General features: G+C 41.6%; 4 protein-coding genes across 11 annotated transcripts; 1 reads left to right on the top strand and 3 right to left on the bottom strand.

The window, feature by feature from the left end:
* Positions 1-1,677: 1,677 nt before the first annotated feature.
* LOC143359212 (uncharacterized) lies at positions 1,678-5,450 on the bottom strand. 2 transcript variants are annotated; one of them, XM_076796991.1, is made up of 4 exons: positions 5,321-5,450; positions 4,316-4,595; positions 4,134-4,232; positions 1,678-3,565 (listed from the first exon to the last, which is right to left on the bottom strand). In XM_076796991.1, exons 2-4 carry the CDS (start codon positions 4,562-4,564, stop codon positions 3,185-3,187), a joined length of 729 nt encoding a protein of 242 aa, XP_076653106.1. In that variant the 5' UTR covers positions 4,565-4,595; positions 5,321-5,450; the 3' UTR covers positions 1,678-3,184. The 2 variants fall into 2 exon arrangements, with proteins under 2 accessions (XP_076653106.1, XP_076653105.1); XM_076796990.1 differs by having other exon boundaries at positions 5,291-5,427.
* A 935-nt stretch (positions 5,451-6,385) lies between these two features.
* On the bottom strand, positions 6,386-10,011 carry LOC143359211 (arylalkylamine N-acetyltransferase 1). Of its 2 annotated transcripts, none has more exons than XM_076796989.1 (3): positions 9,577-10,011; positions 6,933-7,218; positions 6,386-6,874 (listed from the first exon to the last, which is right to left on the bottom strand). In XM_076796989.1, exons 2-3 carry the CDS (start codon positions 7,203-7,205, stop codon positions 6,386-6,388), a joined length of 762 nt encoding a protein of 253 aa, XP_076653104.1. In that variant the 5' UTR covers positions 7,206-7,218; positions 9,577-10,011. The 2 variants fall into 2 exon arrangements, with proteins under 2 accessions (XP_076653104.1, XP_076653103.1); XM_076796988.1 differs by lacking the exon at positions 9,577-10,011 and adding an exon at positions 7,826-8,330.
* Positions 10,012-10,319: 308 nt separating this feature from the next.
* Positions 10,320-11,199, bottom strand: LOC143359217 (arylalkylamine N-acetyltransferase 1). The gene has a single exon (XM_076796998.1). It carries the CDS (start codon positions 10,960-10,962, stop codon positions 10,351-10,353), a length of 612 nt encoding a protein of 203 aa, XP_076653113.1. The 5' UTR covers positions 10,963-11,199; the 3' UTR covers positions 10,320-10,350.
* An 890-nt stretch (positions 11,200-12,089) lies between these two features.
* Alh (coiled coil domain containing protein Alhambra) lies at positions 12,090-23,062 on the top strand. Of its 6 annotated transcripts, XM_076796969.1 has the most exons (14): positions 12,092-12,813; positions 13,442-13,521; positions 13,902-14,066; positions 14,217-14,414; positions 14,497-14,614; positions 14,786-15,153; positions 15,456-15,787; positions 16,955-17,437; positions 17,509-17,692; positions 17,978-18,179; positions 18,472-18,624; positions 18,758-19,022; positions 19,100-19,228; positions 19,501-23,062. In XM_076796969.1, exons 1-14 carry the CDS (start codon positions 12,705-12,707, stop codon positions 19,652-19,654), a joined length of 2,940 nt encoding a protein of 979 aa, XP_076653084.1. In that variant the 5' UTR covers positions 12,092-12,704; the 3' UTR covers positions 19,655-23,062. The 6 variants fall into 6 exon arrangements, with proteins under 6 accessions (XP_076653082.1, XP_076653085.1, XP_076653083.1 ...); XM_076796967.1 differs by having other exon boundaries at positions 12,090-12,813; positions 14,497-15,153; positions 19,627-23,062; XM_076796966.1 differs by having other exon boundaries at positions 14,497-15,153; positions 17,981-18,179.
* Positions 23,063-24,278: the final 1,216 nt, after the last annotated feature.

Below are 24,278 nucleotides of genomic sequence, written 5' to 3'. Positions count from 1 at the left end.
AAACTCGTAGACGAGGATTTTTTCGAACCGGAAAAAATTCTAAAAGTTTTATATATTTAAACGGAAAAACGAAAGACAAAAGCGGGAAGCCGGTTTTTTCGAAGCTCTGAGTTGCGCGCTCAACTAGCCGTAGCGATTAGGTTGTGGAAACGAATTGAATGCCTCCGAAGGTATCGTTAGGTGTGCAAATTAATTCGTAGCCCTCGGAATTAATAATTCAATGTTGTAAATGTTAAGTAACACGTTGCGAGTGTTGTGTAACGACATTAAGAGTTAGCAGCACCGTCTATCCTTAAGTACACGAGCAATGAAACTGGAAAGGAAATTTGAATTCGCACACTCAAATTCTACACAATTTAAGAACTAGCAAAAGTGACGAATTAATTTGTACACATGTCACACCTGAATTAGGGCAACCGCAACTGAAGGCATTGAGGTTGTTTCCACGTGCAGTATTTATTTATTCAAGCGAGACCCGCAGTTTTACCGCGTGTCGCGTAGCTGGTCAATCCGTCGAGGCCTGTTCGACATTGTTTCACAGAAATGTTGTTCAATCGCTTGTTGTTATTGCCAAAAACCGGACGCCTGATGTCGCTACTTCGCGCACGGTGTGATTAAAAAATCATTGAACGTTCTCCGCAGCGTTGCACTAACAAGGGACGATCCCGAACCCAGAAATTCAAAAAATTATGAAACTCTTGGGACATGTAGTGGATATTTAAAAAATTCGGCTACTTTTCGATTTGTTTTCTAATTGTCTAAAACGATTGACAAACGTTTTACCAGGCGTCCTCATCAATGAGAACAATTTTTGTCTGAAAACTTTTTTCGAAATCGAAAAGTAGTCAAATTTCAAAGCTTCATAATTTTTTCTTATTTTTGCAGGTTCGGGATCGTCACTTGTAGATTGTTCAATCGTTTTTTAGGAAGAGCGTGCGCCACAGGACCACCGCGGGTTCAACCGCCGCTTATGGCAATTTATTTTTTTAGTGGAGGGCCTCGGCGGGTTGATAGTGTCGACAGGACCGGCCGGATTCGATTTTTGTTGTATTTCGCATGCCGCTGCCGACCGGCCGGTTATGGTCGAATATTTTTATAATGGGACCGTAGCGCGGTCCCACCGGTTATTCCGTAAGCTAGGGCGATACGCAGACGCGCAAACGGTCCGCGGACCTTTCAGATAGACGCTTTACAACACTTGAATACTATTTACCAGCGATAAGCAGTGCCGTGCATCGTATCGGGCGTTTTCTGTAACTGTAGGGCTCGGCTGATGACTATAGCACCGCCAAACGGTACAGTTTTCGTTGATTTGTTACCTCGTCGTAGATCATTGTAAAGCCTTGCGTCGCACATGTGTACAATCATCTAATACAAATTAACCTTTTGCACTCGGAACTATTTTATCTCGAAAACCAAACTTCTCTGCCAATCTAGAATATTTTCATTCTGTACGATTTTTTTTTGTACTTTATGCATATGAAACTGATGCAATCTACTGGTGAAATACTTAAATTATTCAATATGAACAAACTTAATAATGTACAAAATATATTGAATAATTATGTAGAAGCGCCTCACGAGTCGCCACTCGAGTGCAAAGGGTTATATTAATAGTATATCTTGAATATATAATTTATATTCTATTGGGTATCTCAAGTGTTCATTTGCGAAGAATTTATATTATATGTACTGTGTATAATATGAATTGTTAGGCAGTAGGTGGAGAGAATATTTATGGGCTGGTTCGGGAGTTCAAAAGAAGAATTGTCATTTCGATTTTGCTTTTTTCGAAGCGGAGCTGAAATTACAAATCTGAATTTTGTAGCAAAATGTCCCGAAACATCACTTGTAAGGACTTCTCCTTCCTGTTGCCTTACATATGTATTTGAGATATAATCGTTTCACAGAGCTATTTAAATTAAGTATTCAATGTGAGTAAATGCTAATAACATTACTCTTGTTTGTCTAGTGTAAATATAAATACAAATATGTGCATAATGTACTTGATTTATATGTGCCCTAGAAATGTATGCGATGATTGTACTGATTTGTGATTGTTGTACTTATTTATGAACTTATTGAGTTCTTAAATTATTATTGAGATTGTAATATATTAACTTGGGAATGTTTTTATATTTACAGTATTGTATTTATGTATTGTTATATAGGTCCACAAGATATAATAAGAAACCCTATTAAAATTGAATAGTGCAATATTTTTATTTTGTTACGATTCCATTTAATGTTCAAAATAATGTTCCTTGGTTTCAGATTTTCAGCTTCGCACGTAAAATAAGATTCCTCTATTCCTATTATTTTATCTGTTTGCGATTACGGGAATATTAAGGTTGTTATGTGTGAGTGATTAATCATAGCTCAATATGTATGTCGTCCAAGAGTAAAGAGAGTACCTCATTGTAGAGTGACAATGGAAAGAAGTATGTAGAACGAGCGCATTGCCGTCGCCGGTATTTGGATTCGTTATTACGCTCAATATACCTACTATATTCAACTATTATGTACCGGATTATAAATGTGTTAATACGTACATATATATACTTATATAAAAAAGAAAACAAACACGCGTCTTAATTAGAACCTATTCAACTCCTTGCCACGCCCTCGTGAAACAACAAGATCCATTAAGCCACTGATTTCGAGCCGAGTTAATTAAGCACCGACCCCTGACTACTTCGGACCAGATCTGAACATGTTAAGCACCACTGAAGAACACGCACACGTTCTTCAGGAACGTGACAAATATCCTCATTGGCCTAGCAATTTTTTTACCTGATTTTCCATCTTGTTATTTCACAAAATTCCCTCTTCTACAATGTATGAATAATTAACGAATCTTTTATTTTCAGGTGTTGTATTTACTGTTCTTACTTTGCTCCAACAAAAAATATAAGTTGCCTGCGTTGTAACTTAAAAGAGAAAAGTCCCTTCAAGCCACAAATTTATATTGGTACAAGTCTCTCTTAAGAATGAAATAGAAGCTTTTTTTACCATTATTGAACTGGAAATTTCAACAATAGTCCTATAAAATTGTTATTATTATTATTGCTATAAATGCTTCCCATGCAGTCCTATGTGTTCCATGTATTCCCATGTATTGTTTCTATTTATCCTTTTTAAATGGAAGATCTGTTCTATAGAATCTTTACTTTTTTTAATGCACTCAGAGTTTCAATACTTGCATCCTGGCAGACTTATGCGTGTCACCTATCTTCTCAGACAATTTCCAGCCCCCGACAAAGGCATCTTCGTACCTAACTTCGTGAACAATTTCGAAATTCAATTTATCAGCTATCCGCTGACTGAAATTCGAAGCAAACACGCCGAAGATCAATTTCGGCACCACTTCTGCATTGACAATACCATTGTCGATCGAGCATCTCTTCATGGTGCCGTTTATGAGACCTCTAGCAAACTCTATGCACTTCTTCACCATCTCACAGCCGATTCCTCTGCCCTGGTACTTTGGATTTGTTCCTAAGTAGAATAATTCCATTGCACCTTCTGCATTGTATTTTTCGAAAATGTCCACGCTCGTTTCTACCTACAAGAACAGCCATTTTGCAAGGTGACAATTCATTGAAACAATGACAATTATATTAGTGAAATGAAACCGAGAAATTCAGAGAATATCTATAAACTACGATCATTTTAATGTTTTCATTAATAGGATTTTAATTTAAACAATATTAATATCTGCAGAATAAAATGTCCTCAATTATCTTAGTAATAAAAATAACAATACTGAATCTGTGTGTATTTCAGACGCCTATCATTGCTTTGGTAATGTTAAGTAAACAATTTTTTACAGCTCCCAAAGTATTGGAAAATTTCCAGACTTTGACAACAAATTGTAAGTCTGTTTGCTCGTCGTTATCACTCGGAACACATAACGTCAAACATCACGTAATAATAACTGAATTTAACTATTATCTAGTTCCGCCAAACACGAACTTATCTAGTCCCAACGAACTCGAAGCAAATGCAAATGTAATGAGTGAATATTAAACTGGGTCTCCAGCGTGCATTAATTAACAATTAATTTCTATTATAAATATATTCTATTATAATTAATTCAATTATGCTGAATCGAGCAGATTGCGAGCACTCACATCGCCGAGAAATTTGACCAGTTCCTGGCAAGACGTCTTCTTCAGGTTCTCCTCGATGAAGACGTCCAGGTCGTCCTTCGCACCTTCTCTGGGCCTGGCCTTCAACCGCACAGAAACGTTTTCATCAGAACTCCCTGGGGGAGAATGATAGCCCAGATTAGGTATTAGGTAGCAAGACTTGCATGGATCTTGTTGAAGGCGACCGCGGCTAGCTCGTTGGTCTCCTTATCGACGGCGATGATCGTTGCACCGTCCTTCAGGATCTCTTTGAAGAGCAGCTGGATCTCTTCTGGCGCACCTGGCTCGTCCAACATGCCCAGACCTATCGCCAGACACTCCTGCTTCATTGTCTCCGCTTGGATCTGCAGAGCCTCTTGGATCTTGTCCTTTGTCAGCAGCTTGTACTCTAATTGACTCTTGGTTTCAGTCATGATTGGCTATGATCAAATTGGAGCCGATGCGCTGGAAAATTGTGAAAGAATTTGTTGGAATTGTTGAGGATTTTGATGGGATTCAGGATGCCGATAAGATAACTGCACAAGGCAACTGTTTATGTTAGGTGATTTACCTATTTGCACAACTATAAATTATTCCCAAATTTTATTGGTACAATAAACATTGTTTATCTTATTTTTCAGGTTCTGGATCCGATAATTGCTCAGAAATTCCTTGGCCGATTTTTAATGGAAGTATCAATTGGAATATTCTACGTAGTATTTTTTACAGTCAATGTAACTGTTTACTTAATTTTGTTACAAGGCGCGATGCTTTCGACGCGGACCCGAAGCCAAGGATCTCGGTTACCTTTCCAAGGATTTTTCAAAATTCTGAATTTCGATGCTCCGCAGACGTTACGATCATTAAAGGAAGGTAAGACATTAATTAAAAAATTATTCCCCGCATGTTAGAAGTAAAGAAAATTAAAGATTAGATTGAAAGGAAGTTGTTGTTACAGTAATTACAGAAAATGTATGTCACGAATACACAAAAAGCGCAATAACCATGTAATACAGCCATTTACATGAACAATTTGTTCCAGGGTACCATAGGAGCCTTTTACCGCGGAACAAACCAGTATCTGCATGGAGTGGAGTGAGTGCAAAACTTTCTTCTTAGTTTCCAATAAATTGCATAACTCTACCAGGCATTAGACTAACCACTTATTATTTCAGCGTGCCAGGAGCTACCCTCAGTGTGCCGCAGGAAGGACGGCCAGCAAACCGGAAACCACGTGCTCCCAGCGGGATCCTCGGACTGCTCTTGCGAATCGTCGCGTGATCTATTTGCGCGGCCGTTTCGCGGCACAATGAGACTAGATTCGACTCGTTTAACGCAGTCAGGCGTCTCTCGCACACGTACACTATTTCGGGCCGCGCGTCGCGTTGCAGCCGCTTTGATAACAAGATCCCCGGTGCATCCAGCGCATATTAGGAAGCCGTCTCCGCGTTATTTGTTGAAACGCGATTACGGGCGAAGTCTCGTATCTCTCCGTGTTGCCGCCACACGGAGTTCTTCTATTTAATTTTAGTTCAGACACGCTGCGCCCGAGGGATATCGATCGACCGGTTTCAAGGGTGGGAAGCTAAATTTGTACCGGCTTTAAAAACGCTCTTGTTTATTTACATTCGTTTGCGCCGCGGAAACTGGTGCGGACATATTATTACTCACACCAATTGTACAAAATGTACCTCGTCGTCGTCTTATCTGTCGTCGTGTCTCTGCCGATAACTGAAGGTCCGTGGCGAGCACGGCAAACGATTAAAAAGTAGATTTCGTTACGTAACTACAGTAGAAGTTCGACTATGTCCGACTGTAGTCCGGATACTACAGAATTTACTACGCGATCTAGTAAGGATTTAATTCTGTTCTGTAGTTAAGGAGTTTTTGTGTTTTTGCGAATAATCGGATAAACGAGGTTCTACTGTGTCGGTCGCGTTTAGGCCACGCCGTGGCCAGCGCAGGAAATTGTTATAAATAAGGACAATTGCTTAATTAGAGCTACAGCAGGGTGGTCTTTAGCTGTGGGAGTCGAAAATATTGTCGAGACTTTTCTGGTCTCATACCCCTAAAGTGTCGATGAAGTTTCTGTGAAAATACGTGTCACATATTTTTCCTACAGTTACCCCTCGTCAAAAAGGCATCTTCTGTTAAAAAAACTATCGTCCGATTTTGGCACACATCATTTGCTCACCAAGTATTACTATTTAGAGGAGTAAGACCAGAAATACTAGATCAATAAGGACCGCCTTAATCTATAGTCTCTTTGCTACTAGAATACAGTCGGGATGCTCGTCTCCTATCCTCTCGCTGAAGGATTTCCCATCAAAATTGAAGTCCTTGTAACTGATCCTAGTCAGAGTCTCGAATCCACATTTGCTAGCTATTTTTTGCGAGTAGTTAGATGTCATAATAGCTGACGCTATGCTGGGCACAGCTGGCAGGTTCTGTATAGCGTTGTCCCCATTAACAGTCACTGGTGTTTTCACCAAATTGCCTCTCTTCAGCTCCCTGCCTAGCTCTATCGACGAGGACACCAAGGATTCCCCTATTCTTCGTTTCTGCATCTCCGGGAGGGTCGCTAGGAACATGCATTCAAATATGCACTCGGTGTTATAGTGCTTGAACAAGTTGATCCTCGAGTCCACGCTGATCATGAAGTTTACCAAGGCCTTGGACGATTTGTGCTTGCAATTTTCGCTGAATATTTCGAAGGCTCCCCTCTCCGAGGGATTCTGAAGAACCTAAACAAAGGATTTAGGGGATACTCTTATTTTCGAGACTGTTGATTAATTTTCCTACCTGGATCTTGTTGAAGGCCACGCCGATGACTTCGTTGGTCGTCACGTCGATTGCCACCACGCTGACGCCGTCTTTCGCAGCGTCTAGACAAAGTTCTTCAAGTTCTTTGGATGCCCCAGGCTCCGAAGTTAGGGCTACACCTACGCAGACGTTCTCGTAGATGAAGAAACTCTTCCTGATCACGTCCAGAGCTCCCTCCAAGGTCTCCTCCGTCAGGGACTCGAACTCTATGGCTCCGTCCTCTATCGAGCCCCAGAGCCTGTAGGATGGCATTCTGGTTCGGGTCCTGGGAAAATGAATTAGAGTGTCTGCATATTTGATTCACTCCAATTCAGAATAACAGAAATAATGCGTATGCTGCTCTTGTTAGCACCTGCGCCATAATATTGACCAGACGATGCTTAGGAAAAGTACATAATCGTCCAATATTTCCATAGACAGTGTTTAACATGTTCGTCAAAATTGTGACTCATTCACGCTCCGAATTAAATTGCATTTCGATTAAAATCTATCATTTCTCTGATTACAATGCTTTTATTTTGACAATCTGTTGCATGCGACACGATATCTTTTTATTAAGCTGCTATTTAATCCAGCGAGCTATTTTGATTTTGCATAAAAATCCGCAGTGTAACAACAAAGCGACAACAAAAATATCTAGACTACTAGGAACATATTGCTTGACAGTATGCACAATTGCATACAGCGAACAGCATTACGCAAACACGTTCTGATTAGGGTCATTAACTCACAGAGCCACTTCCCCCCACTTGATCCGGACAAAAAAATATGTCTTGCACTATATCATATTAGAATCGCGTTAGAACGACCAAGTGCCATATGTTTGTTTCTACGCGCTACTGTAAACACGCGAGACCGTCTTCAGCGTTTACCTCATCGTTCCAGCGAGATCCTCGGATGCTGACAGCTGCGTCTATACTGACTGACCTTTATCGAGAAGTCGGCTTGGACTATCGCTATAGCGTGTCTCTACAGCAATTGGCCTGAGCATGTGTGCGCGCTATCGCCGCGGTATAGCGTGCCCACAAACGTAAACAAAATTCTGTTGAACCAACATGACAGTCACGTGGTTATCTGCAGGGGGGCAATCAATCTGTTCGGGGTTCAGTATCCTCGCTGTGACCTTCTACTGGCCTTTTAATTCTCTACTTTGAAGCAGCATCGTATACTCTACAATTGTAAAGCTGAACCCATACTCTATAAAAAAATATATGGCTGATGCAATTTTGATAATTTTGGCTTTAGAAAAATAACAGATATACTTCAAACACCATTAAATATGTGGGTAAAATCCCAATGCCAAAGGATCAATAATTCTTCCGCAAAAAATTCCTAAAGATGATCTCGAAAATCAGAATACCCCATTAATGTACTTTGTGGTGACTGCAGTTTTCATTTGAGTGATTTTGTCATTTTATTTGCGCAAATGGATGTGGGGAGGAGCGCATTCCTTGGGATCGAATGAACCTATTGTAGTGGCTAACAATCGGCGACGATAGTGGAACAGGCGAATAAAGAGCCATAAATAAGAAACGCGATACGCGAGCAGGATTGCACGAGTCATTGAACCACGTGGCTTTCCGCAAGGCCACGGGATCATGGAAATGCTGCATAGATAAATATAGTTATCGCATAGCGTGTTCAAGATGCCACCAGGTCCGCGGTACCGCTAAATTCATTCTAATGAAATGACCTCTCTCCATTCAGAACTGCCAATTAACACGAATCTGGCAATGCATCTCTTGTGACATGGAACACTTTTTTAAACGCTGTATACATTCACCATAGCAAATGGCTCTTCGAACTGTGTAATTTGTCGAATCGTGTCAAATAATTAAAAATTTTTAGAAAAATTCTTACAAACTCTAACTATTATTTGGTTAATTTTTGTTAGTGAAACGAATGCATATTTTAATTCGCATAATGATAGCGCAATTGCCTTCAGTACCCATGGTTCGCAGAACTGTTTGTCTTCTGTCTCGGATAAAACGAGACTAAAGACTTTATTGCTGCTATAAAGGATTATGCATGCAGACCAATGGCAATTAGACACTGTTTGATAACACACGAGTGGCAATAATGTTAATATTCTTCACTAAGGATGATAACACAGCAAACTCAATTGTTTTTGCAATTACTGCAAAAACAAATTGGTGCAATTTAAGACAGTAAAGATATTACAACAGTCCAAGTACGTCAACATATTATATTCAATTTATGGAAGAAAAAAAGAAATTTTGTCTTCTGTCTCTTTTTTGAAAATTTTGTCTTTCTGTCTAAGAACAGTACATTTAAATGCTTGTTTAAAATTATACGCAATTTGAACGTTATTATTATTAAGATTGTGGACTTTTTTCCTAGAAATAGATAGTGCAACTCTATCGATGATAAATTTAACACTTTAACGACCGCACCACACAACATGTGTGTGATAGTGGGAACAACCGCAGACGTGCGGTCGTTAAAGTGTTAATATAGAAATATTATCGTTGATAATCATAGTGCTCTCTTCGATAGCCTCGACACCTGTCGAATCAGTAAATCGGAATCAATTTTTACTATTAAATTCGTTATCCTAACGTTATTCTAAAAGAATTAATATACTTCCGAGAGCATTACTTACGGTAATGATTAATATTTAAACTGGAATCTTTTGCCAGCACCAGTCACATCGAAAGACAACTATACTCTGCAGAACAATCCAACGGATTTGCAACGCGAAACCGTCTTGCAGTTGTGTCTTGTCGCTGGGAATCTCGTTTCAATTGTACCGGGACTTACAGGTGTTCTTGCGAGGGTACCCCCCATCAGAACATCACCAGAGACTGCGATTTACCACTCTAAGCAACAATGGCTATTGCAAAATGTTCCCATAATCACGATAAAGCCATTGGCGTAGATCAATAAACCAGGCTGCGCAACGAGATAGTCATTGAGGATTGTACTATTTTCAATCTGTGACATAATACACTAGACGTGCGTAGATTACTATTGGCAGATGACCAGAATTACTAATAATTTTTACAACGTACTTGCGAGATCATAATTTACAATTTTAACACTTAGCACTCGGATGGAGACTGTAAGGCGCCACTCAAAATTACCGTATAATTATTAATAATATATTTTACATTATTAAACTTGCTTATATTTAATAAATCTTTTTTTCGCCTGAAATATTTTTTTAAACAATTTCTATGCTATTTCCGCAGTCTAGAACAATCTGCGAATTCTTAATAAATCCGATCTCTCCATATATTATAATATAAAGTATATGCCAGTATCGTTCAGCTCTAGCAACATTTTTCTTTTCACTTGCTGGTTAAAGATAATAAACGAAGCCTTCAAGTAAAGAACTTAAAAATGTATCCCACCGTAAATAATTTTATTCAACGCTCTACAACTTCAACACGTGAATAGAAATAATATTATGAGGCGGAGTGTCCTGGAAAACAGGATTTCCTCCCTCGTCCTTCTCCTTAAGGAGATCAACCTGCCATACACTCCTGAATCCCAGCTTCTCGGCAGCCTTCCTTGAGAATTCAGACGTACACTGACCAAAAATAAAGCCCGCATCGATGCTTCTCGCGAAGGATACTCCCTCCGCAAGCAGAGTCGTGGCCAATCCTTTTTTACGATGATCCTTATCCACTGCCACGGAAAAACATTCCACAGCTGTCTTGGCATCTGGGTACATCTGATACAAATTAGTTTCATCGTTAAACCCACACTCAAATTTAAAATACTTCTGCATCAATTTGGTTTTCGGAGCATTGTTCGCAAACACAGCTGAGACTCCATCGTCAGAGTCATTGAATTTTGGATTTTTGCAGATTAGCAACTGGTTCACAGCGATGATTTTCTTCGACGATTTATCCTTGGCTATCAGGCAAGGTGACAAGAAGAAGACGGCCTCTTCGTCTTCGGATCGATCATTCTTTCTCATGCTGTGCAGGACAGTCTCTTCTTTATCAAAATATTCGCGCAGGAATGATAGTGTAAGATGCATTCGATTCCATTTCAAAGTTGCTGCTTCCTCAGTTGGTCGATTTTCTGTTTATAGTAAAACAGTTCGCCGTTTTACCGATCCTGATGCCTTTCACTGAGATCGTCTCTAGTTGATTTGTTCGTCCTGCACGGCACTGATTGGTGAATCAACTGTACTGATTTTAGACTGCAACGGTCTGCTACAGCGGTCGTGTAGTTCTGACTGGTTCTGATACTTGTTGCATTACTATCATTGCCCTGGTGCTGTAGTGCTCCCTCCTTTGAGTTATAGCACAAAGGGGATATAGCAATAGACTTGATGCCACAATGTATTTTGTTTCCGTCGGCAGAGAGGGTATTGGATTTAGTTTTCGAATTCACAATTCTCAAAGCGTAGAGTACGCTAAATGGCACTGGCATTTTAAGGTGACGGTACTACAGATTCCTGTAGACACCAAGTCCCATAAGGTGTCAGGTCTATTATTATATCTAGTCTGTGGTCATAGTATTCGTAAATTCTTAGAGGCTGCGGCTCTGATTGGCCGAGCGGCCTACGCGACTGTCGATCGTTCATTCATGGCCGATGCGATTCAGGATCTCGGCAAACATAATCAAAACATTCCCTGTCCTTCACGTGTAGCCGTCTGCAAATATGGCTATACCTCGTGCGCCGAAACAAACTTTGAAATTGTCTTTAGCTTCCTGGAAAATTTTTTAGGGCTCATTGTAAATGTGAAACTTCCTTCTATAAAGCCACATTCAACTAAATATGATCAAAAATGTTTTGAATCGTTTGAATTCGAAAAAAAGTTGTCATAGAACGACCATTTTCGCACTGTTGTCCATTGTTTCACATTGTTGTTAGTTTTGAATTAGTGGGTGTAAAAGTAGAGACTTCAAGCTTTAAAATGAGCACAGGTACAACTTTGTACGATTTTTTTACATGAAATTGCAGCAGTTCAAATATCGAGCAATAAGGGTTCAGATAAATTGCTTAAAAATTACGTTAAAATCTTGAGGACTAATCGGACAAATTAACTAACAATTTCCCTGTGTGTTTCAGTTGGTTGGACACCCTCCGCTTGGAAATCGACGCTCCGGAGAAGACAACGCGCTCAAATTTTAATTCCCAATCGCCAGGGTGATTAACCGGGGAAGGTGCTTGATTGGGGATCCTCAAGGTGGCAAGTTCGAAGGATCCAGGTGCCGCATTTTGGAACACGCTTTTCCATGTTCGCGGCAGAGCGCGCGGCAGCGCGTGCGTAGGCCCGCCGCGACACCAAAATAAGATGGCCGGTCAGCGAAACAAATAGAGCGCCGTTGTAAATAACAAACCGTCCGAGCACGTTCCTTACTGGGATCCGAAGAGCCGTAGATCGGTGTCTGCGAGGGACCGCCTCGGTGTGCCGTTTGGTTCTCGTGACCGGTCACAAGGGACCCGGTGATCGCGCGCGCGAGAGAGTAACACCGCTCTCGGCGCTCTTCTCTGCCTTTTGCACGGTGGACCGCCGTGTGCGTGTTTGTTCCGCTCGCGGTGGTGCGTGTTGTCTTGTCTATCCTCTTCACGTGTTCACCTCCACACGACAAACAATCCGATTCGAATGCGCGACGCGGCAACATTTCAGCCAGCGTGCCACCAGCCGAGGACCATCATCGCCGCCAGGATGCAACTCCCTGACAGAGACAGTCCTGCGCCACGTCCTCGCCCACGGCTCGCCTAGCTCCTCATGCTAGTCTCGTCTTCCGAATTGCTTGGAGCACAGCATGAAGGAGATGCTTGGAGGGTGCTGCGTGTGTTCTGACGAGAGGGGTTGGACTGAGAATCCACTGGTCTATTGCGATGGCCAGGGCTGCACTGTTGCTGTTCACCAAGGTTCTTGTCATAAGCAAGACAGTGTCCTTTGCAAAGCCACTGTACCATTCGGTTGCAAGCGATCCGAGCAGAACCAATTGTGTCTTCGTTGTAAGACACACTGGTGGCTGTTTGGTATATTGTCATTGTGTGACAATGTTTTATTCCTTCCTTAGGCTTGATTATGTTAAATTACGGACAATCTTGTTGTACCTTACGACACACAAGATCGTATTTTTCTGCGAAACCTGTGTTCCGTTGTCTCACAAGTAATCAGAACAATTCTGTCTTCATTGTAAGACACACTTGGGACTGTTTAGTACATTGTCATCGTGTCACAATGTTTTTTTGACTTTGTTGGGCTTGATTATGTTAGATTGGACATAGTTTTGTCATGCCCGACAACAAGCGAGACTATGTCCTTTAGACTGCAAGGGTTTTGCACTGTTGACTCACTAGTGATCAAGGCAGGACCAATTGTGTCTTTAATATAGGAAACACTATAAGCTGTTGGTTGATTGTCATCGCTTGTGACAATGTTTTTATGACTTTGTTGGGTTTGAATATCGGACACAGTCTTGTTGTACATATAGTGATACTTATTTACATATGTTTGTGAGCAGGTAGTAATACCATGTTTGTTTTGCAGCCTGTTACGGTATTGTCACAGTACCTACTGGCCCATGGTACTGCAGAAAGTGTGAATCGCAGGAGAGAAGTGCACGTGTGGTAAGTTGGACCCTCATGTTGCTAGTTTAATAGACATGTTAATATACTTTGTTCAACGAGACGAATCGGTGAAGCTAAACAGATACCATTTGAGTGCAAGAAAGTCAAAGTTACATTTCCCAGACTGTTAGCAAATGTTGCACTCGTTAGATTGATTATAGTTCCAAAGAGAATATGTTAGAAGCCTTGTACATATTGCCGAAATAGTATACTCCTACAAAATGCAACTGGTATCAATAATAGTAATGTCTCAGGAAGCCCCAGCGTCATTGGAGTTAATGAATGCAAATGACATGTAGAGAGCACACAGTTCTTTAGAATCATAGATGAAGTTTATCATGGATTTAGATCGTTTATTTATGTAATTCGATGTTTAACAGCGTTGCGAGTTGTGTCCGAGCCGCGATGGGGCTCTTAAGAGAACGGATCAGGCAGGATGGGCGCACGTGGTTTGCGCGCTATACATACCGGAAGTACGGTTTGGTAACGTGACGACAATGGAGCCTATTATTCTGCAGTTGATACCATCCGAAAGGTTCAGCAAGGTAGGACCGTTCCTGGGTTATAAGTAAACTGCGGATGTCTATGCGATATAAAAATTGTCCGCATCGATCGCAAAAAACACATACATGTACATTTACCCTATAAGAATGGTACTTTTCGGAGTAGTGTGTTGACGTTGGTGTATGTTTCAGTCGTGCTATATCTGCGAGGAACAAGGAAGAGGTAGTAGAGCGAATGTGGGAGCCTGTATGCAGTGCAACAAGACAGGCTGCAGGCAGCAATTTCATGTGACATGTGCTCAGGCTCTTGGCTTGCTCTGCGAGGAGGCTGGCAACTACCTCGACAACGTCAAGTACTGTGGATACTGTCAGCACCACTACTCTAAGCTGGTAAGGGGACGGACCAACTCGTAGAAAGTTACGGTGGCCTTGCCGAATTTTTCCTAATAGGAAATTGTGATTGTATTTTCAGAAAAAGGGTGGTAACGTAAAGACGATACCACCTTACAAGCCAATACCAGCAGATAATGGCTCGTCAGACTCATCTCCTGAAAAGGAAGCCGAGACCCCGATAAAGTCTTCGTCAAGTGGTAAACGAAAGAGTTCAAGTTCCAAATCCACTACCAATTCTAAAAACAAATCCAATACTAGTCCAAGCCTAGAAATAAATGGCGTTGCTGATGACAAAACCAGCAGCGGCCGTAACACACCCAAAGAGAACACCACAAATACCAGTAAATTCACCACTTCAAACTTCGTAGAGACAATCGTCACCCAATCGGAGAGCGTGTTCGGGCATGACGGCACTGCCTCCACGACCGCCGTCCAGGCGATCAAGCCGGGAACGAACCCGAGTACCGGCCACAAAAACAGTGGACCGACGAAATCGAACTCGTCGACGTCCAACAAGACGTCCAGCCACAGTAAAAAGAGAAAGACCGGGGCCCGTACCCCGACCGTGATCGGCAACGAGAACTCGAATCAATCGGTCAGCTCCGAGGCAAGCGGCTCTGTCGTGGTCGCTGTCACATCTGTCGTGCAGCAGGCTGTATCCAGCAACAACGTGCAGACCACCATTACAGAGGCAACCAGCCTGAGCACGACCACCGAGCCCGAAAAGTCGAAGAAGGTACAATCTTCTAACTTCGCCGAGAATACCAGAGCTTGAAAACAACCATCTTGGTCCCCAAAACGGTCAATTGTCTAAGTTAGTTCCGAGGTGCAGGAGCAACATTTATTTCCCTTCTTTATAATTTGATTGACTTTAGTTTACTTTGCATCAGGCCTCGTCATCATTGCCTTAAACGCATAAAATTCGCAGTCTATCAGCTCCCAAGCAGTTCCTCTTGGGAACCACTTCAAGCCCTGGTGAAACAGGTCAAACTCTTGGAAACAGGTCCTAAATGCTTCTTTTTTTGGATCATTTTCCAGTTGAAAGTCGAGAGTCCGATTCAGTCAACATCAAGTACTCCAGTCAGCACGGAATCAACCACCACACCTGTGATTATGGCAGTGACTCAGTCGCAGTCCTCGATCGTCACTCATTCTCCGACGACCACATCCAACAGCATAGTCGTCTCCGTGCCACTGACTGCCACTTCGTTGCCTGGCACTGTCCAAAGTGTTGTAACCAGTGCTCCAACGTTGTACCAACAATTACAGCAGAGCATAATCACCACTGCGGCTGCTATGGAGCCTAGGACGAGCGCTATGCCCAATTCTGAGAGATTTAATACGGAGGATGCTCCTGTTAAGAGATCTCGGTAGGTTTTATATTTTTAGTCTTGTGCTTTATCAATGACATCCTTACAAAATTCTAGATTGCTACAGATAAACATTCTAGAACAATCTCTAGCATACAAGGAATATTTAAACTGTAATCTTCAGGGTGTAAATTTGTATTGTTTCGTAGGATTATATTTTGGTTTCGTTTCGGTTTCATTACCAAATTGCTCTCGGAGTGGATTTAGCATAAATCGAACAAAAATTTAAAGATTTGATTTCTAAGTTCTGATTCATGTTCTTTATTTTGGTTAAATTACTATGAGGAACAATTCTAATACAAGCTCATTTAAAATGTCCAAATTTTTATCAAAATTGACGTAGCCTAAATTAAACGAATCTTGAAAGATTTGATCACTGTGTTCTATGGAATACTTTTATTTCTTCTTTTTTCTTTTATTTTACTTACAACAATAATCGATACAGCAACGAGCAATTCGAGATCGAAAAACCGTTGCCTTGAGAACGGTACTCCGTAAGTTCTATTTGCTATTCCAAACGCGCGCCAAAACGGAAGGCATCAAAATGGCTGTCCCATTGGATAAACAAGCTAGTCCGCTCCTAACCTCGTCGCGAGTATAGTAAAAATTCCTCGGGTAGACAATTTTTACGGTTCTCTGATAATATCCTCGGAAAATTTCGTTTCACCGTGCCCACGCGATTTTCGCGGACCACGTCGTGAACCAATGGTGATGATCGTATGGTGATTGCGACAACATTGTGCTGCGGGATTAGACGAAATGATATGAGACTATATTTTCCGTTGGCCCGTGTTTGCAAGGGCGTTTGTTTGCGAAAACCTCGTGGCACGTTCGATCGTGTGAAAAACTGGTGGTTACTTCATGACTTTGTAGCTAGTTGGTATCATTAAGGACACTTTGAGGTTATGTTTGTTTCTTCTGCCTCAAGGGGCCTCAAGGGCAACGAACGAAGAAAAGGAGTAACGTGATGATTTAAGTCATAACGGTCCGTTTACCCGAGTTAAACACTCGAAATTCCTCGAACTTCCGATCTATTTATTTCTAACTCCATGATGAATTTGATTAGGTGATCTCCTCTTTGACACAGTTGACTCTAACATATTTTTATCCACTTTCTGTCCAAGGAATTGTGCGTGTGAGATTTTCATTTTTTTTTTCCTTTCGCAGCTCTCAGTCATCGGACAAGCAGGAGAAAACACGTAAGCCTAAGCGAGGTTCCTCGAACAGCCAGCCGGCACTGCAGCAGTCGCAGCAACAGGCACAGGCGCAGCAGCAACAGGTTCAGTCTGCAGCTTCCTCTGTGGTAACATCGGTGTCCAGTAGCGCAGTGGTAACAACATCTAAAAGAGGAGGCAGGCACAATCATCAGACTCCGCCTCCTGCCATAACTGTGGCACCCGTGCCATCCATCATACAGGGGCCAACATTGACTGGTGGCCATTTTAGCAGTGTTAGTGCTGGGTCTACGATTGCAATGGGTCCCACTGTGAAGGAGTCTCCTCCAAGCAGCCCCGGTTCGGAGAGCATGAGTAGCAATGGGCCTGGAAGACGGAAAAGGAAGAGTGCTAGCGCTGCCTCTACAACACCTATACCCTCTGCTTCTAGCACTCCGACGTTGACGCAACCTAAGGAGGAGAAGGACGTCAAGCTGTAAGCTTTAATCTTATACTCTCTTTCGTACTGTAAGAAATTGCTGAGATATTTATTTGTAAATGCTACAGGTTTCAGAACGGTGTCAGTGCACCGCACATGTTAGGCAATCAGCTGAATCCAACGTCTACGATGGCCCAGAAGATGTCTGATACACTGTCACAAGAGTTGGAGGCTCATTCCATTTTCACGGAAGCGAGCAACTCCACGACAAACCTGGTTGGCCCGCAGCTTCACAGTCGGGTCATCGCATCTGTATGTATTTTGCGAAAAGTGTTTTCTAAAATGCGGGTGCAGTAGTGTCTCCATATATGTGAAGACTGAGCAAAGAAAATATCGATGGCGAGATTCATCCAATAGCAGCACTTTATTTTCAGTTACTTTCTTAGGAAACCTACACTATCATGTTTTCTCATTAAAGTTTTCATTGTCTGACCTTCAGATGAGTACAATGCTTTCCGACATGTATTGAGACATTAATGTATGATAGAGACTCGTTGCTAACAGTATGTATTTTAACATACATCTATCCTTAACAAGCAGATACGATCGAGCCAAGCAGGTGCACCCCCCACGTCGTTCTCCTCAGTCTTCAACACCAATCCCAACACCAACATGGCCAACACCGCTGGCAATGCTGCATTAGGTGGCGGAGCGATACCTCAGACCCTGGACCAGCTTCTCGAAAGGCAGTGGGAGCAGGGGAGCCAGTTCCTAATGGAGCAAGCCCAGCACTTTGACAGTGAGTGTACGGCAAGGAAAAATATGGTCACTGTCGCATGGGTTTGGTGATATTGGGGATACGATTAGCTGTTGTATGCATTCGATTACCAATTGGATATAATCTTCACTGAATTTAATTGAGAGGGGCGACCCGTCTCATGTAAATCGATTTTTTTTAAATTATAGGATTTTAAAAGTACTTCTCTAAGTAATTCTAAGTTTATGAAAAATTGTTCTGTAAAAGAGAACTGTAAATTTGTTCTGTAAAATTTATGAGAAGGGATGTGTTAATTTTGTGAACTTGTTCGCAGTCGCTTCCTTGCTGTCGTGTCTTCACCAGTTGAGAGCGGAGAACCTTAGGCTAGAGGAACATGTAAATAGTCTTTTACAAAGGAGAGACCACCTATTGGCTGTGAACGCAAGACTTGCTATCCCACTGACCAGTCAGCCCAGCACTCACCCAGGTAACTTCCCTTTTCTGTTTAACAAATTATAAACGACAAAGAAGTGTTTTAGTCACTGTAACCATGAAAGAAATCGTAGTGCAAGGGGTTAAGTTAATTAGGGTTAATCATTAACCGATGAAATCATTTTCAGCGAACAACATCCACCCAACAGTGAACCCATCGCACCCAAACATCCCCCACCCGGACATCCCACCAGGTGCTGCGGCTCCAGTTCCGAGAGTGAACCGTGAGCCCCGTGTGAACAACGCGTACATGCCTCATTCCAGTTCCAGTAATCATTCGACGACGTTGGAGAACGGCCTGCCACCTGACCCATCTCCACCTGCAGCTGCCTCGCTGTCTCAGTACCAGCATAGGACATCGTTGGTTGCGCCTCAACCCAGTCCAACGATCAGGTAATGTACCTGTCCTATTGATGACGGTTTTGAAACAGGTGTTCCAACGTATAATTTTTCTCTTTGATCACGGGCAGGCATAGCCCAGCTGGAAGCGCGTACCATCAAGGCCAGCCTAGCAATATTGTGTCACCTGTACCTACCAGCAACACGGGTGTGGTCAGGAACTCGTCGGTCACACCTGATCCGCTGCGTGGAGTTCCAAGGTGAACACAGTGGGCCCCTGTTCAAATCCCAGTAGATCCCTGTATTCAAATTCTCCTTAATCCCTTTGAAGGTCATTCAACCTCAGACCTCTCGTCAGAATTGGAGTCAAAAAGGTATAACCGGATAAGATGGTCAATTGTGTCCCCAAACCAAATTGATCTTTCATCGTACCATTCGATATAACTATCTTAACCGGCTGTACCCTTTAATTTCAATTGAAAATTTTCTGGCGATGGTAGACCGAGGTCAGTAACACCGTATTTTCTTCCAGGTCAGTGACACAATCATCAAGCAATTATATGTCGTCAATGTACCAACCCATGACTATGTCGAGTCTAACAAGTAACCAAGTAGGTAATGTTCATAACCTTCATTCACATGGACCTTCTCCGCCCAGCCTCGGCCCACCGGGCAAACCCAGCTGAAGATAGATGGAAACATCGGGGAAAGAGAAGATGCGTGCTGTACTCGTTGAGAGACGCGGTCAGTGATCGTCCGAGGCGAGATCAAGGCCGAGAGGGCGTGCGAATAGAAGATCACACCTGATCGTTATCAAGGTTTTCACCATCATCGAATCCTCGTCATTCAAGATCAGGCGGATCGTGTCACCGAGGGGAGTGGGGGGGCGGACCATTTCTAGGGCCAAGATGAAAGTGATATAACACACCCACAAAGAACGAGAACCATCCGTTGCATTTACTATATGGACCGATGACATTTTTCTAAACGGTGTCGTTTTTTCCGAACACAATTTCATAGCAACGTTTTTTCTACGGAGATTGGCCGGGCACACACGGTGACTAGAGTTAGTTCCCAACGAAGATGACAGTCATGTTTTGTTCCGTTTTTTCCTCTTTCTTTCTTTTTTTTTTTTTTTTTTGGTTTTTCTTTTTTAGTATGTTTCGTGTTTTCTCTTTCTCGTTCGTTATACGATATCCCTTGGTTCGCGCGTCGTCGAAAGCACGTTCGAGACAATCTCTTCCTCGTCGATGAGCATGAGCAGAGTTACGGCAAGAACGCAGATGTACAAATCTTAGTCTGTAAGTTAATCTACCGCGACGAGAATAGCAATAATATTTACCGAGTAGGTGTACATTTTAATTGGAAGTAATCAATTTGTAAGTCCGGTGGTGCGATGTCTCTCAACCATCGTGTTTTATATAGAGGCGTTTGTTGCTGTCGATTTTACAACCGACTTTGTTTTATTAGAGTGAATGATCTGTGGATTCGGGGGAGAAAGGTGCACACTGATCGAACAGCAAAAATTGCTTAGGACATGCAGGAATTAGTAGCAGAATTATCCGAACGTTTCTGTAAATTGTGGAGAACATGTACTTCATTTATTTATTTCTAAAATTTGTGACATAGTGTGTACCTCCTGGAGTTCTCCTGATCATGATACTCCTTAGTATCGAATGCTAGACTGTTAATTTCGTTTCGCGACATCATCATACTGTCCAAGAGACATCATGTAATTCAGCAAGTTATAGCTTGTTCTGCATATTATCCATGTTTTTCGAAAGAATTCTTGCTTAAATCAGTTAGATTTTATCTCTGGGGTTTATTTTTCAAAATACGTCGAGGAATATGCGAAAGAATTTTAGTAAAATAGTCCATTGGCTTGAGGATTTCTTTAAGCCAACGAAAAAAATTGTGAGCAATTCTTTAACCTAAAGAAGTTTCTAAACTAAATAATTTCTAAAAAATTCTTTAAGCAAGCTAAAAATTTCTAAATATTCCGAGAAAATGTATGCAGTTACATTTGCTAGACTGTGTAGAATATTACCGATTCGAAAGTTGCGAAATTTCTTGGACAGTGTGAGAAACGGTTTCGACCTGGCCCACAGTCGTCAACTGTATATTCTAATCTTATACATAAAACATACTACGTAGATGTACAACACGAGCACTGCCTTCCACCAATCGAGTGTCGCTGTGGGCCAGGACGACCGTAGACAAAAAAAGAGGGGGGCAGTAATCATTGTCCTCTCGATAACGAGCCCGTGATTGTTTTCACTTCAACTTCCACATGGTTCAGCGACGACGGTGAGAAAAGGAGCTTAACTTCTCTGATACTGGTTTCGCGATGATTGTACCGTATAGGTTCGTTCGTGTTCAACGTGTTTTCATTTCCGGTTCGCGTCTCCCGCGTCGATGGCGACCGCACACTTTTTACTCGACGACTGCGACCATCGTCGATCGCTGCAACGATAATACTGTACGCTAGACATTAATCAAAACTCGTTAGAGGTGTACCCGGGGACCTGTCCGAATAGGTCCTCGCCGGATAGTACTTTCGCTCAAGGAACTAGAACTTTGTACTACGGCTTGAACCGCTAGCATGATTTTTATTCTCGAAACTGAACGGTGGACTGCGGATTTTTATACGACATAAGAATTGCAAGCTACGGGGGCTATTGTAGACTTTTATTTCGCTTCGTGAATGTTGTAATTAGATGTGTAATTGAATATCAGAATTATTGAAACAATTTTCGTGGTGTGATAGTAGTGTGGAGCCTCGGTATAATTTTTCGAAGCATGACGATGGCACAGGGGATTTAAATAAGGATTCAACATTCACTGTGACATCTAGCGAGAAAATTATGGGCTTTCTTGAAAAAATACTATTACTTTATGGAAAATGAGAATTGCAAGCTACAAGAGCTGCGTGCAGTATTATTCGATCTATTTTTTCCGTAAATGTATAAATTCCGCAGGCTACTTATAACAAATTTTGAAATCACGATTGAACGTACTCTTCCCTGTTTTTTGAATAATTTGCTCAGTTTAGAGTGATAACAATCATCTGGCGAGTTCAACTACGAGGAAAAACGTGGTTTGTGTCTTATAATAAAACAATTGGTATAGAATCGAGTGGAACCTCGTAAGGGAAGGAAAAAATAATCAGAAATCCGTCTTTCCGTCACGAAGTTGAATTTTAACGATAATTTTCTTTTCTGTCAATGTCACTGCCTTGTTAGACTAGTATTTAAATAATTCGTTTTCGTTGTGTCGAACGAAGCTGCGTATGTAAAAAAAGAAATGAAAATGGTAATTCCTTTTTACCAGTTGTTGTGTTCCTTTTATTTTAATTAGCAGTTTCGCGGAAAGACGTTTCGAGATTGCGCGCAAGCTGGTGGGTCTGGGATTTTGAGAAAATCGATTCGTCAGTCTTTCTTGTGTAATCGAGGAGATGATTCCTTCTTTAGGCTAACGAGGATGATAGTGGTAGATCACGAGGACGTCGAACCTTCAAAGAGATAGCTCGTCACCACTCAGGGAAAATCGATTTACTATTACACGGAATTCGGTCGAGTTCTCTTCGTGCGCGTCTTGCTGCTATTTTGTAATAATAAAATCGATGGCCGTCGGTTGCCGTACTCAGGGTCTCGGAGAAATCATCAGACTGGTTCAAACCACTCGGAATAAATTAATAAAAATTGTACATATATCGAACACTATACAACATTAATTTGATGATTCTAATCAGCCACAAAAATCCGCAAACATCTGTTCTAGACAATTTGGAAACGACATAATACTATTTTCATTTGCAAAAATATACAAACCCAATTAGAAGGGATGGGTCTAATTTCGTGTAAAAATTTTTCAATTATTGCTTGTCATAGTTCAGAAATTTCTAGCTATAATTTTGAATTTATGTGGATTTTCGTGACTGCCCATTGACTATTGTATCGTTGTCAAATTAATATTTGTGGTATGTGCAAAACGCAATCGGACTCAATTTGATATTTTACTATAAAAAAGATGATTGTTAGTATGAACTGTGACTCGCTGAGGATCCCTAATCGACGAGCTTGGGTGTTCGAAGGGATTTCGAAAGAAAAAGGAGAAAATTGGGAAAAAAATGATAAATAATAATAATTATTAATGTTCGTCGAGTACGAGAGCGTGTTTATACCGATGCAGAAGAGTATTTTATGCATTTTCATTGTAGTGTCACTGTACGTTAAGGTAAACTATGCGGTGCGTGCGAGAAATGCGACAGTGAAAAAGAGAACCGAGGACAAAAACAAATCCGTAGGAATAAAAATAAAAAAAAAATGCTAGAGAAAGAAAGCAATGCGAATAATATTTTTCCACAGCAGACCGTGCCAAATTTTTGCGATCGAACCATTGAGGATCTCTCTTGATTGAGATTATGGGCCAGGCCTTTTCAACAAATTACAAACTCGAATCCCATCGTTCTGTCTTCAATTAACTCACGCTGCAGTGGCAATTATTTTCCGATTGCTGTATCAAATAAATTATTGTGTTCAGTCATCCGAAGCTTGTACAATCGTGCAAAACTTTTTTTTCTTCTTGAATTATTATTTCTCAAAGGGTCCTGTCGATGCTAGAAAAATTTCGTTACAGACAGCTTTTCGCCGGAGTAATCGTTAACTTTGTATAAACTCGAAATTGTCGATCGAATTGTTCCGTAGGTTCGTTAGAGTCGTAGCCGTTTATGTGAAAAAAATCGTAGGCTGAGATTTGTTGAGTTTCGAACCGAGAGGAAATTTTTTTAGAACAGGCAGTGCTTTAGTCAGGCCTCGGCGATGCTTTGATTGTCCGAAATCTTGGCACATTACCGTGAAATTTTGATACTCGAGAGCGCGACACGTCGCTGTCGAACCAAAGTGATAACTGGGCTGTGGATCTCCATGCGATTTATGCACAATTTTTGGACCCCTCCAAAAAACAAAAAAATTAATAATATCTTATCTTCAGACTCGAAACACTACCATAGCCTGTGTCAAAATTGACTCTGTCGTGATGAGTAAAAAATTTTTAATTTGATTTCTGAGTAATGCATCGATATTCTAAAATTTTTGCATCCGGTATATTGGTTTCCAAAAAATTGTGTGGAGATCCACGGTGTAGTTTTGAGTGTGCGCGGGCGTGTTTTCATTTTTCTACGGGGAAGCGAAGCGTTAGTGGACCTCCAGAAACAATTCCGGACAGAGAACATTGTAAGATAATTGCACTAGCCGGAGAACGTTCGCCATAGTGCGGTTGCAGGTTTTCCCAAGTGATTCGCGCGATCGG

Source organism: Halictus rubicundus, chromosome 11, assembly GCF_050948215.1.
Source record: "Halictus rubicundus isolate RS-2024b chromosome 11, iyHalRubi1_principal, whole genome shotgun sequence".
Lineage (NCBI taxonomy): Eukaryota > Metazoa > Arthropoda > Insecta > Hymenoptera > Halictidae > Halictus > Halictus rubicundus.
This window is presented reverse-complemented; position numbering and strand designations above follow the sequence as displayed.